Below are 13,935 nucleotides of genomic sequence, written 5' to 3'. Positions count from 1 at the left end.
GGCTGACACAGGACAAAGCTGTCATCGTCTGAGAGAGCAGAGAGTAGCTAGCGCTCTGTAGAGAAGATTGTCCGTTTTAGGACTGTAAAAACATGACGGCGCAAAATGATGACCTCACTGTAAGGAGACCCGTGGTATTATCTAGAAAGAAATGCCTCATTCTAAGGTAACAAAACATAGCGGTACATTATGTAAGATTTTTATACACTACTGGAAACATAGTTATGTATATTATAGGGCCGGGACTCGATTAAAAAAAATTAATCACATTAATACATGCTTTGTAATTAATTAATCGAAATGAATCGCATTTTTATTGCATATAAATATTTGACCTGAGAACAGTGAAAAGTAATTTTTCACATGGATTTTCAGTATACCATTGAATAATGACTGAATACATAAGCTTAATCAACAAAATATTGTTTATTTATTTCAGTCCAGCAGACCAGCGCAATGTTTGCCATTAAGTGTAGCAAAAGAATATTTGTGATATTTGAGGCTCGATGTGCTGCAGTGATACGCAAATTCCTTGTTGTATAGCTTGTACACAACCATGCTCTTGTCGACGCTTCCATCCTTTCGTTTTTTAAAACAAAATTTCCCATCCACGGGGCCAAGCAAAGCGGTCTCATCAGCTTCTTCGTAAATGTTCACTATGGTTTGTTGTTGTCGTGACCAACGTGACTCCTATGCGTGACTCGTGAACACTAGTAGGTGTTCCAGTATAACCGGTCTGTCGAAACTCATTAAAAATGTTACGCGATGCAAAAATAAGTGTGGTTAAAATTATGTGATTTATTTTTTGCGTAATTAATCTTAATTAAAAGCGTTAAAGTCCCGTAATTAATTATTCATAATTAACGTGTTAAAGTCCCTGCCCTAGTATATTATATTGCATTTCTATCAACATATCCTCATAAATATTACACACTGTACTTTTAATTGTTTTACAGTACCTAGTGTAATTTATTTGGATTTTCATTACTAATAACTCAGCTAATATCAAACAAAAAGTAAATAACTAATAAAATAGTAATACATCAGCTATTTCTTTACCACTGTTGTCTTATATTATTGCTGTTGCTTTAAATAAAAAAATGTTTTATAAAAGTAATATGGCAGTAATGGTTAAATTACTGTATGATAGATAGAGCAATTTTTTCAGGGTTAAGTGTCCTAAGCACTGTAAAACAATTTGTACCTCATGGCTTTTGCTTTATCATCTTCTACTAATTCACCAGGAAATTGCTCTGTAATTACCTTAAAGTAACCATAAATGTTAAAATGAACAACGTTGAAGATTTTTCGAAATGTAGAGGTAACATTATTTGACTCTTACCTCAATTACATGTTTCTTGCTGGACTTTTCTTTGGATGCCCACTCGACCGAACCTCCTCGGAGGTCCACTGTGAATTCCGGTTTAGACTGGTTGCCTCCAAACTTTAATAACAAATAAAAATCAAACAGCTCAGTTTAAATCTGACCACTCTTTATTAATGGATCATCTTCTGTGAGTTATTTAGGATTGTGTTTAGTCCAGTGCTGTTAAACACAAGCTATATTGTTGTTCCTGTTCAAAAGTGAGTTACGGAGCACGCTACACTTCGAGTGTGAATTAGTTCTGGGTGCCAGGGAAAGTCCACTAATAGGTTAGACTTGAATATTAAATGCACAATGCACACGCTTTACTGTTTTATAATTTATGGCCCAGGTTTGCATAGAGCCTTCCCATATTTTGCTTTGCACAATGCTAAGCTCCACTTTGTATGTTGTGATAATACAGACACAGCATAAAATAAATGATTCTGATGCATGCCAGCAAACATAAGGTTCTTAATGCATCCATTTCCATTTATTAACTGTTATTTCACAATGTAAAAGTTTTAAATTCACCCTCTCTTGCAGGAGGAACTGACTTCAAGCACATAGCAGGGGGTGTTAAGTGTTGGCGCACAGGCAGAAAGCAGGACGTGCACATTCTGCACAAACAAAATGGGAGACAAGCTGCCCTGCTCAGCTGATCTCAGAACAGCTCTGCATCACATAACAGTAATTTATAATTATTTCAATAATTAAATTATATCAGATAACATTCTATTTGAAACCATCTAAAGAATGTTTTATCAAATTTCAGTGATCTTTAATCTATGCAAAACTGTTCCTAGATTAGCACAGAGGGCACATTCATTCAGTTCAGAGAGGCTGACACATACAGAAGGAGCCCGGCCGCGTCTACAGTGCGTATAGGACACGGCAGGCCGGGGCTTAATCGAACGCTTCCAGTTACTTAGCAATGAAAGGAGGAGTTCAGGAAAGGAACCATTGCGGCAGTACGACTTTGAAGAGACAGAGAAGAGATGGAAGAAAGGAAAAGAACATAAAGAGAGTGATGATGCATGAAAACACACTCACAACACACATGGGAGATATAAACGAAGGAGAGAGGTACAAATCGGCAAGAGAGCTAATATTTATTATATGTAAAAGCATCCAGGTGCCTTTTTGTTCACACTTGCTGAGCACTGAATGTGGATGCAGTACACTCACAGTACACTCCTGCATAAATGCAGGCAAATGTGACGCTGACTATGGAGCGGCCTGGCAGTATTTAAAGCGTGCCAATTGAAATTATGCTGTCAACTCTTACTACAGACTAACAAGGTCAAATGCACTGAAGTATTTTCAAGAGAAAAATTCCACATTAGCCCCAGAAGAACAGGACATTGTAACCTGGCATGAATACATACCCAGCTGGTGCCGGTGCCCTGACCCTTTGCAAACAGTAAAGAGGATCCCTGCAGGACCGTCCAGGTGGAGGCCCAATTCTTCCTGCAGGTCAACAAAACAATAAGAGCATCTGTGTCACTATTCTAAAGCTAAAATGAGAAACTACTAGAAAAGGGAGTCACCAAGAACTGCATTATATGTTTTTTTAAGTGCTTATTATGCTATATTAAAGGCTCCTAATTTTGTTTTAGATGCCTCCTACAATAGGTTTTCATTTATCCGAGGTCAAAAAACACAAATGTTCTCATAATATAAATAGCACCATCGCCTCTTTTCTCACAGTGTCTGAGGATTTCGTAGCACTTGTATACAGTGATACGAATAGTTTCACCGTATCAATTCAAACTCGAATCCTCGTCAAATGGATTTGCTTTCACGGTGAAGAAAACAGCATTTCTCTGCATGTCGACAACACGAATCAAACTCTTCTAGTCTCAGCTACAACTACAGCGTTTGAAGGCGGGTCAAAGCAGACGTTCGCGAGCAGCCAATAAAGACCATAGGCTAGCATTATGCAAATGTATCATAAAACTGCATAGCGAGACTGGAATTATTTACTAATTTTGGCAATGCGGACCTTGTACATTCAAAAACAGCTATATTACACACTACATTAAAGGTAATATTCAAAAACTTAAAAAAAAAAAAAAAAAAAAAAATTCTGTTTAACACAATTCATTATTTGTAGCATTAACCAATATTAGAGGCCACAAAAAGTTACTTTTAATAATCCTGCATAATTAATAAATATTATTACTATTTTAGTGTATCTATTTCCCCATACCAATTAAAGATCAATGGCATTATTCAGCGATGCAGTGTTTACCTGACTTTCTTGCCATGTTCAGTGATCTTGGTGACATTGAGAACACCACACTTTTCTGAGGGCTGCAGAGAGGAGAAAAATCAATAACAATTAAAAGAAAACAAAAACAATAAAGAAAAACTATTAAATCAAAAGTAAATAAGAATACTGTACATAATTATCTATTATTATAATGATTATAAACTCAGCAAAAAAAGAAACGTCCTCTGATTTTCAACTGTTTTTACTTTCAGTAAACTTAATGTGTGTAAATATTTGTAAGAATACTAAAAGAGTCAACACCAAAAGACATAAACTAAAAAGTCACAAGCATGTGACTAACAGAAATAGAATAATTTGTCCCTGAATGAAGGGAGGCTCAAAATCAAAAGTCCAGTCAGTATCTGGTGTGGCCACCAGCTGCTTGAAGTACTGCAGTGCATCTCCTCCTCATGGACTGGACCAGATTTGTCAGTTCTTGCTGTGAGATGTTACCCCACTCTTCCACCAAGGCACTTGCAAGTTCCTGGACATTTCTGGGGGGAATGGCCCTAGCCTTCACCCTGCGATCCAACAGGTCTCAGACGTGCTCAATGGGATTGAGATCCGGGCTCTTCGCTGGCCACGGCAGAACACTGACATTGCTGTCATGCAGAAACTCACGCACAGAACGAGCAGTATGGCTGGAGGCATTGTCCTGCTGGAGGATCATGTCCGGATGAGCATGCATAAAGGGTCCCACATGAGGGAGGAGGATGTCTTCCCTGTACCACAAGGAATTGAGATTGCCTGCAATGACAACAAGCTCAGTCCGATGGTGATGTGATATACCGCCCCAGACCATGACGGACCCCCCACCTCCAAATCGATCCCGCTCCAGGGTACAGGCCTCGGTGTAACGCTCATTCCTTCGACGATAAACACAAATCCGTCCATCACCCCTGGTGAGACAAAACCGTGACTCATCAGTGAAGAGCACTTTTTGCCACTCCTGTCTGGTCCAGCGAAGGTGGGTTTGTGTCCTTAGGCGGCATTGTTGCTGGTGATGTCTGGTAAGGACCTGCCTTACAACAGGCCTACAAGCCCTCAGTCCAGCCTCTCTCAGCCTTATGCGGACAGTCTGAGCACTGATGGAGGGATTGTGTGTTCCTGGTGTGACTCGGGCAGTTGTTGTGGCCATCCTGTACCCAGGTGTGATATTCGCATGTACCGATCCTGTGCAGGTGTTGTTACACATGGTCTTCCACTGCGAGGATGATCAGCTGTCCTTTCTGTCTACCTGTAGCGCTGTCTTAGGCGTCTCACAGTGCGGACTTGGCAATTTATTGCCCTATCCACATCAGCAGTCCTCATGCCTCCCTGCAGCATGCCTAATGCACGTTCACGCAGATGAGCGGGGACCCTGGGCATCTTTCTTTGGACGTTTTTCACAGTCAGTAGACAAGTCTCTTTAGTGTCCTGCGTTTTTAGAACTGTGACCTTAAATGGCTACTCTCTGTTACGGTCTTAATGACCATTCCACAGGTGCATGTTAATTCATTGATTATGGTTAATTGAACATGCATGGAAAACATTGTTTAAACCCTTTACAATGAAGCTCTGTAAAGTTATTTGGATTGTTACAACATTATTGTTGAAATACACAGTCCTGAAAAAGGGATGTTTCTTTTTTTGCTGAGTTTAGTACTATAGAGAATAAATTATTATTATTAGCAGTAGTATTTAAATTAGGGAATATCAATTGCAGTGTTAATTCTGATGACAACATGCATTTAAAAGAGAACTGAATGTTAATACACATTCACAGGTTATCGGTTATACTAACGGTAGAGGGGTGTTTTGGTGAAGAGGGGCAGGAGTCTGATTCAGGAGAGTTGTGTTTGGCATTTACAGACTCCTGCAAGTCATAAAGCAGAGAACGTGCAGTGTTAAACATTTAGAGGAGAGAGGGTTAGAAGATTAATACAAAAAGAGGTTAGATCCATTCTTAAAGGTAGTTAAGAGTTTCCCAAGAGGAAAAAGGCTGGTGACAGATAATGGTCAGAATCACTGTTATCTCAAGTCTTGATGTGCCATGAATGATTTATAAGGACTTGGACTAGATGTTGACATGTTAGTAGTACAATAGTTAGTATAAAGGCAGCAGACGCAAGCATACAAGAAATAAGCACAAAATCATGAAGTGCGCATTTTGAGTAGGTTTTTGAGCAAGAACTCAAACTGATTTATTTCCTTGATTCGATTGGAAACACTTTCAATTTGGGAAGTGAAGCAATCAAGAAGTCTGTAATCACATCTGATTGGTTACAGCATAATGAGGTGACTAACTTTTCTGTACAGTGACAGACCGAAGCCCCTGGTGAGGCGGTTCACGCTGAACCATCTGTTTTTGAATGGGAGCTGGAATGAAAACCATTGTGTGACACAAGAGCAACATAATATCAGGCTTGTTTCATTTAGCATCTTTAAAGAACCAGCATTACTAAGTGACAAAATAAAAGACAAAACACACGCACTGAGATTAAGAACTGCTAAAAGCCTTATGCTCTCCTATAGGAAATATATTTGGTATGTGATAATACACTTAATAGACCATCTCAAATGTTTTACAATGAAAACCAGCATCCAGTTAGAAGGCTGTCATAGTTGTCTTTTTCCCCACACAGATGCCAGCGAAGATTAAGAATGATTTCTGAAGAATCATGTGACACTGAAGACTGAAGTAATGATGCTGAACATTCAGTTTTGCCATCACAGGAATGAATTACATTTTCAAATATTTTCAAAAAAAAAAAAAAGTCATTTTAAATTTTATTCATTTTTTAATGCACAATGCACAATATCTTACTGTATTTTTGAGCCAATAAATGCTGACTTCTATCAAATTAATCTTATTGAACTCAAACTTTTGAATGGCAGTGTGTGCATATATATATATTACAAAAGAGAACTGTATTGTGAATGCTGTGTTTGATCGTGTGAGGAAGAACATTTGTGTTTAACAACATAGACGTACCTTATCAGTGATGTCCAGCACATATGTGCTGTGTCTCCACTTGGTCAGCACAATGGGCTCCTGCTGCTTCCTTTCCAAACTGTGACTCTTAGGAGCTTCTCCGGAGATTGGAGGAGAGAGATTATACTGGGAACAAACAAGAAGTAAGAAAGAGAGGGAAAGAGTTAAAACCATCGATTAAAACTAGGGATGGGCGAGAGTGCGAGAGTGCGAGAGTGCGAGAGTGCGAGAGTGCGAGAGTACTCGAACGTGACGGTGGCAATTGATCATGAAAACGATGATCGCCCTGACTTTAAAACATATATTTGTCTATTTTTTTGATTGGTTATTACAGCATTTTGGGCGGTAACTGAGGTCTGTTGGTTAGCGTTAGACAGCAAGCCTTCCAGACCGGCGAAATAAAGAGAAACTGGATTTGGAAGCATGCACTGCAGTGATGCCTGGAATCATGAGATCATGACATACAGCTGAGTGCAAGATGTGCAGCGCTAATCCGTCATATACATAATATTATAATGAGAATAAGATTGTAGTAGAATGTTGTAAATTCTCCGTGCTTTAGTTGCCGGTGTATCAGCTTTTTTGTAAAGGGAAAAGTGCATTCAGAATGTGAGTTTCCCTTTCAAACCAGGACGGTCAAGTTCACGTGCGCATAAGTGTCCTTTTGGGCAGATTTATCTAATATACGATATGTTTGGTTTAGTTTATTAACCCGCTAGTAAAGCTCTGCAGGGTGGTGTTTATTCACAGTTTCAGTTCAAATACAATGCCCGATATTATTCAGTGGGTTATCTGAGATGGTCATTTTTGTTTTAAGATGTTTCTTTTTCAAAAACATTGATGCATCATAATCTAGAAGTTCATTTTATTCTAGTCATATGTTCATGTTTTCATAGACATGCTTTTGTATTTGTCAACAATAATTTTCGTAACAGAATTCTCATAATCTCCATGACGGACATGCCTCGCCCCCTAAGCACTCTTTTTTTTTTTTTGAGACCTATCGATGACTGAAATCAGAAATTTACAAAAAAGGCCAATCCCCAACTATAATTAGGACTGGAAATGGGGGAAGAGGAGGTGACTCTGGGAAACTGACACCAGGAAGTGAATTTTAAGGGGTGTCAACATCAGTTAAGGGCTGCAACAACATCTTTTAAATGATAATATCCTGGCCGGACTACTGTTGTCAGTGATATAAGTATTTGAAATTAACATGATTTCTTAATGTCTAGTGACATATCAGGGCCATTTTATGATTAATTGATATACATTTCTTACATACAGTTCCTTCAATAACCTCCAAACGCTATGCACATTTCATAAATATAGCGGGATTTTCCACATTTATTTACAATATACAAAATTCTAAAGGAAATTATCTAATATTTTAAAGAGACAAACAAAAAAGGTTGGTTAAAAAAACACTGACTATTGACACTGACATTAGGGATGCACCGAATATTCGGCAACCGAAATTATTCGGCCGAAAATAGCCAAAAAAAGCACTTTCGGCATTCGGCCGAATAAGTAAAAAGGCCGAATAATTTTGGCCGAACAATGACGTTTTTAATGACGCGATCAAAAAGTAACCCACGTAGAGTGAGAGCTGCGTGCTTTATGCAGCAAACATGTCAGCAGTGTGGAAGCACTGTTTAGTGCTGAAATTTAGTGCTCATGTCATCGATGAGAAGAGGAACCGACTTTCATGTGAGAAAGCAGAGAAGCTACTTTTCATAAAGAAGAACCTGCCACTTTTCCTGAAGAAGTAGGCTAAGTAGGCTTATGTCTAAGACAGTTATTTATTTGTTGTGGGTTCATCCACATTTTTTGCACTATTCAATGCACATTTGTTGTTGTAGACATACAGAGTTACATTCTTTCAGCAGTCAGTTATAGGTCTAACATAGGCTATTCAAGAAGGGGGCTTCTAAGATGGCCAAATAAAAATATGTTTTTTATTTTACTAATTATTTATTTTAAGTTATGTTGTGCTTAGTTTGTATAATATCTGCTGGAATGTTAAAAAAAATTCAGTGTTAAATAAATATTTTGAAATTGTATTTTTGTTATTTGATTTATTTCTCTGAAAAGCAACACAAAATAGTAAAAAGGAAATTTTTACTATTTAATTATTGTAATGGTAAAAAAAAAATGCGAAACACCGCGTTCGGTATTCGGCCTTCGGTCTTCGGCCAAGCATTTCATTATTATTCGGTTTCGGCTTCGGCCAAGAATTTCATTTCGGTGCATCCCTAACTGACATATTGACTATTGGCAGTGATAAAAACACCGAAAAGAATAGAGAACAGCCACTACCTCTCTCCTCACTGTCCACAGAACCATGTGTCTCCTCCGAACATGAGCCCGCCCAACCCGCACAGCCCTCCAGAGTACAATGTGTGTGTATATGTTGGATTGAATGAGTGTAAAAGAATGTGTAATAAAATAAGAGAGTGTGGTCCGACCAACGGTGTGCAGCATGACTGGTGCGCTAGAGACACTGATCTCGGCTAACTCGATTAGGGAATCAGGGTTACTTTTAGATTTTCCCAGTAAACCTCCTACTGCGCTGGTTAACACTAGAGCTAAAACAGGCAATCACTACATTATTTTAAGACAGGAGAAAGACTGTCGGGGTGAACCTGTAAATAAGTTTCACTTACTTTTGGTAACTCCCATTCTGAACGGGATCCGTCGGCACTGTAGTAATACGGCCGTCCTTGTTCATCCACATGCTTAATCCACTGCCAAACAAAGAAAAACATCTGTTACACTGTTACATAACAAAAAGAGATTTGGTATGGAAGCAGCTCTTTGCAGCACCTTCTCATTAGTGTATTCAGACACATAGAGTGTGTGGCCATGCTCATCCAGTTCCTCAGACCAGCCTCTAGGGGGCGAGCCGTACTGACTGTCTGACTGACTGGAGTGTGTGCTGGGACAGTTCTCCTCAGATGACAAATGCTAGACAAGAGAGAGAAAACAAAAATGGCAGAAAGACAAAGTGAATCATAAAAAAAGACAAAAGCATTCATTTCTGTAGCTTCGACAATACAGCATGGTGCTAACAACAACGGCAACAGTTTATATTTCCAATAAATAAACTAGTAAAATGTGTACTTCAAATGCAATGTAAGTCACTTTAAAGCTGCACTATGTCATTTTTCCATCCATTAGAGGGCGCCTATTCAAAACAAAGTTTGAGCTTAGAATCTTGGGACAGAAATCATGTTCATGGATGCGATTATTAATGTTACCATAGTATGAAGCAGAGCAGGACCGAGTGTTGTGGAGCTGAGCAAGGCCGATGGAGCGATTGTTGCCGAACACACGGATCGCGAGCAACGGGACTTTTATTATGACAGGACACAGTCGGCGGCGGCATTTCCACTTTTCTGGTCGAGTATGAGGTAACGCAGCTCTGTTTAGATGTATTATATTTTCTCACAATTTACTAATAGTTGGAAACATTTGGGATATTGTAAGAACTCAGCTGAACAAAATATATAGCACTGGCCTGGTGGTTTTGGGATTTTTTACTGCAAAAATCCTACATAGTGCACCTTTAATAAAAACATAAACAAAATGTATAAATGTTACTTATTTAAAAATTATCATTATAAAAAAATCAATTTTTCTTGTTTAAATAAATATCATTATTATTATTATTAACAGTAATAAACAATACATATTACTATTTAAAAATAATATATTTTAATTTTAAAAAATCTTAATGATGTATTTTAAATAAATACAACAACAAAAACAGTTATAATAATAATTACAAATATATATATATATATAAACAACACAGCATCTGTAAACCAATTTTATTTTAACTGATAAAAAAATATATATCATGCCCCCCATTTTATTATACCCAAATTAAAGTTACATTTTCCCCACTTGGTGGCAGCTATGGACAACAGAAAGAGTGAAACTTGGATCGAAACTTCAGACAAGGCTGTCCTAAATGAGCTCGGGAAATTCAAACAAAACATGGACATACACAATTTAAAGCTACACTGTGTGATATTTTCCCCCATCTAGCGGTGTAAAGGTATATGACCATCCAGTGAATAATAGTTTCTGTTCCTCTCGATTCTGATTTCGTTTCGGTGGCCAATTTAGTCCAAGATTAACATGGCAATCCCCGTCTTCACATTCGACCGATGCCATCGAGTGTTAAAACCCGAAAGGCGAAGCTTGAATTTACGAGAATGTCCCTCTTTGGCTAATGTACTTTCGAGATGGAGGGGCAACATGGCGACCGCCATTCGAACCCCTCACTTGTATGTATTTTCAATGGCATATTATAAACTTACGAGAATACTTTATTACTTAAAAGAAGTTAATATACATTAATGAGCCCATATATTTTTGAAGAACTAAGTGTTTTTAGCTAAGAATAAACTAAAAAAGTTACACAGTGTAGCTTTAAGAAAAATTTAACTGACATTACTTTTGTCATTTTAAACAATAATCATAATAACAGCAATATCCGCTGAGAACTCTGTTCTGTCTGAAGCTGGGTCAGCTGGCTGCTGAAGCTTAAATATCTGAACAGCATTTTTCAAAGGCTTAAATATAGACTGAAGACCTACTTCGATTTTGGCCTAGTTCAAACTTTCACATGCACAAGCATGTGGGCACAGAGTCACACTCACATTAGAATAAAGATGGTGTTTTACATGTGAAATCAATTTACGTAGTTGACCAATATGGATTTTTTTAGTGGACATTTTTCCCAGGTGTTTGTTACCTCCATGTCTCCAGTGTTGGACGTGTCTCCGCGACTGACCCCGTTGTCTCGGGAGCGGGGTGGTTTCCAGGTCCTCTCCTGAGTCGTGCGGTTGTAGTAGAAGTTTCTTCCACTCGAATCTTTGTGCGTTTCCCAGTCGCCCAGGATGTGCAGAGGGGAGGAAGTGGGAACAGGTGGGAGAGATGACTGAGAGATCTTCAACTCCTGGAGGTTTGTGTACACGGGGGACTCGGGTCGACCCTGTCCGGTGGGAGAGATGCCCTGCAGACAAAACAGAGAAAGAGGAGCAAGTCAGAGGAAAATTGTCCTACAGGAAAATAAGTACACACATCTGCCAAAGCAAGAAGGCCAAGAGAAACAAAAGCAGCTAATAAAACTGTGATTGATTCTGCCAGGCAGTGGAGAAATTCTGAGAGAGATCCAAGATTCACAGGGGGCTCCAAGAAACATCTGCCAATTATTTTATTGATGCGCTCATGGCTGACAACTAGCTGGACTAGTGGACTTTCACACAGATTACTTAAAACAACTCATGTTTTAAATGAGAATAAAGCATGGGGAGAATTCAATAAAGTTAAAAAAGTAAGCATGGGAATAGTTGCATATGATTTACCAAGACAGAACAATGGGAAGAGCCAGTTTGAAAAAAAAAAAAATCAAGACATCACAAAATGACCAACTCTAATTAATTTTTAAGTGCAATCTCTGTTTTAAATATATTAACCAGTCCAGGCCAACACATAATTAATGTTTTTTGTTAAATAAATAAATATAATAAGTTGCTTTGGAAAAATAAGTTTCTTAATTAATCGATTGTAAATGTAATGTCAGTAAAACAGCCCAGTAGTTCAGTGGAAATGTCTAGTTAGTACACAAAGTATAGAAGTCAGTCAATTAAGAAGTCAGTCACTCTTGCAGTTGCTTGAACGAGTTATTTTAGAGAGTGTCTCTTCCTCATTACTGCAAAAGAGACAGCGTTCTCACTGCTGAGGTGATGTAACCCATTGTAAGATTCACCAAAATGAAAACAAACCACATAATACAAAAGCACCTGAAAACTCACATATACAGGAAGAACAGAAATAGAAGCGAGTCTCTCACCTGAGAGGAACAGAAACTACTCTTCCCAGAACATCAACAAAGTCACCAGAGACTACTTGACTTAAAACCCTAATACTGCAACTAGTAAGTGGGCATACACAGCATCTATGAATGCATACACATATGCAATAGGGTGACCCGTCAGGGGTGCAACATGGCACAAGTCTGAGGACCAATCAAACAAATCAATTGCTAAGCCTTGAAAAAATCTGACACAATTCCTGTTTTTATGGAAAGATCTGTTGGCAAAGATCTCAAATAGTCTGAATATTTGGAAGAGGTCTGCTGGCTAATCCATCCTGTCATGCATGGAAACATATGGGACTTCCTGCCATACTGAAATAATAAGGTTTATCATGATAATAGACTCAAAGCTGCTCGAACCTTTTCCACTGTCCTGTGTGACTGTGTGGCGTTGGGCAAAAGAAAATCCCAATATTACATTCAACTAAAGGCATTTCGCAATACACTATACTACAGTGCTAGTTCTCTTTCAGTTTACATAATAAAATAATATAACCTCAAATTCATATTTTATATCCATATATTTCTTTATGTGGTAAGTAGCTGTGGGTTATGTGTGATCATGACCCGCTGACTTACATAACCCTTTAATTACAAATTACATACAAAAAAAAAAAAATACTTAAAACTATTAAATATTGGAATAGCAAAAAAAAAAAACAAGAAAATAAACTGCTGCAGCAAACCTGATTATATTTGAAACATCTCTTTCACTGTAAAAAAAAATTATTTAGAAAAAAAGTTACCTGGTTGCCTTAAAATTTTGAGTTCATTGAAATTAAAATTTTGAGTTAATACAATGAACATTTTTTGAGATTTGACAACCTTTATTAAAATATTATTAAAAGATTTTGTAAGCATATTGGGGAATTGTGTGTGTTTTATACCTGATGACGCAGTGAAACGTGCCAAATAGTGCTATTTTCATGATTTATAAAATGTTTTATGTGGTTCAGATACAAAAATATTTTGAGTTTCTATTTATTAAACAAATTTCCTTCATTGTATCAACTCAAATTTTTTATTTCAATAAACTCAAAATTTTAAGGCAACCAGGTTACTTACTTTTTTTAAGTTAAACTGACAAAAAACAGCAATAATTTTTTACAGTGTTGAAACATTCGTTTCACTTTTAAACACACACCAGTTGAACAAAGAAATAAAACACGTCACAAATACAATATAAAATGAACAATAAAAGTCGTATCTATTTAAATTATCAAAATTATTTATAATGCAAAGTACGATATTACCAATTGTGCATCGTATCACATCATACACGCTTGAAATGAAACATTACAAAAGCATTACACATTGGTAAACTTCACCTTCTGACTCCTGCTTGTCTCTTGAGCTGTAGGTCTTTTTCTCTTCAATCTGATGGAGATACTGAAACTCTCCACTGAAATATACAAAACTCAACCCTTGTTTGC

At 37.6% G+C, this 13,935-nt stretch overlaps 1 protein-coding gene and 1 pseudogene across 5 annotated transcripts in view; both read right to left on the bottom strand.

Moving 5' to 3' along the window:
• Positions 1 to 13,935, bottom strand: part of arhgap12b (Rho GTPase activating protein 12b) — a 92,211-nt gene that overhangs the window by 10,929 nt on the left and 67,347 nt on the right. The window contains exons 3-11 of one of the 5 annotated variants that reach the window (XM_067430640.1): positions 11,378 to 11,638; positions 9,439 to 9,579; positions 9,279 to 9,359; positions 6,613 to 6,738; positions 5,925 to 5,996; positions 3,618 to 3,679; positions 2,752 to 2,833; positions 2,218 to 2,340; positions 1,343 to 1,444 (exon numbers count right to left, since the gene is read on the bottom strand). In XM_067430640.1, coding sequence (XP_067286741.1) covers positions 1,343 to 1,444; positions 2,218 to 2,340; positions 2,752 to 2,833; positions 3,618 to 3,679; positions 5,925 to 5,996; positions 6,613 to 6,738; positions 9,279 to 9,359; positions 9,439 to 9,579; positions 11,378 to 11,638 — 1,050 coding nt within the window. Of the gene's footprint in view, positions 1 to 1,342; positions 1,445 to 2,217; positions 2,341 to 2,751; positions 2,834 to 3,617; positions 3,680 to 5,421; positions 5,494 to 5,924; positions 5,997 to 6,612; positions 6,739 to 9,278; positions 9,360 to 9,438; positions 9,580 to 11,377; positions 11,639 to 13,935 lie in introns of all 5 variants that reach the window. The other 4 variants (XM_067430639.1, XM_067430641.1, XM_067430642.1 and 1 more) reach the window with 4 other exon arrangements.
• Positions 3,687 to 5,415, bottom strand: LOC137056518 (uncharacterized; annotated as a pseudogene).

This window comes from Pseudorasbora parva, chromosome 21 (assembly GCF_024679245.1).
Source record: "Pseudorasbora parva isolate DD20220531a chromosome 21, ASM2467924v1, whole genome shotgun sequence".
NCBI lineage: Eukaryota > Metazoa > Chordata > Actinopteri > Cypriniformes > Gobionidae > Pseudorasbora > Pseudorasbora parva.
Note: the sequence above shows the minus strand (reverse complement) of the source record. Positions and strands in the feature narration are given on the sequence as shown.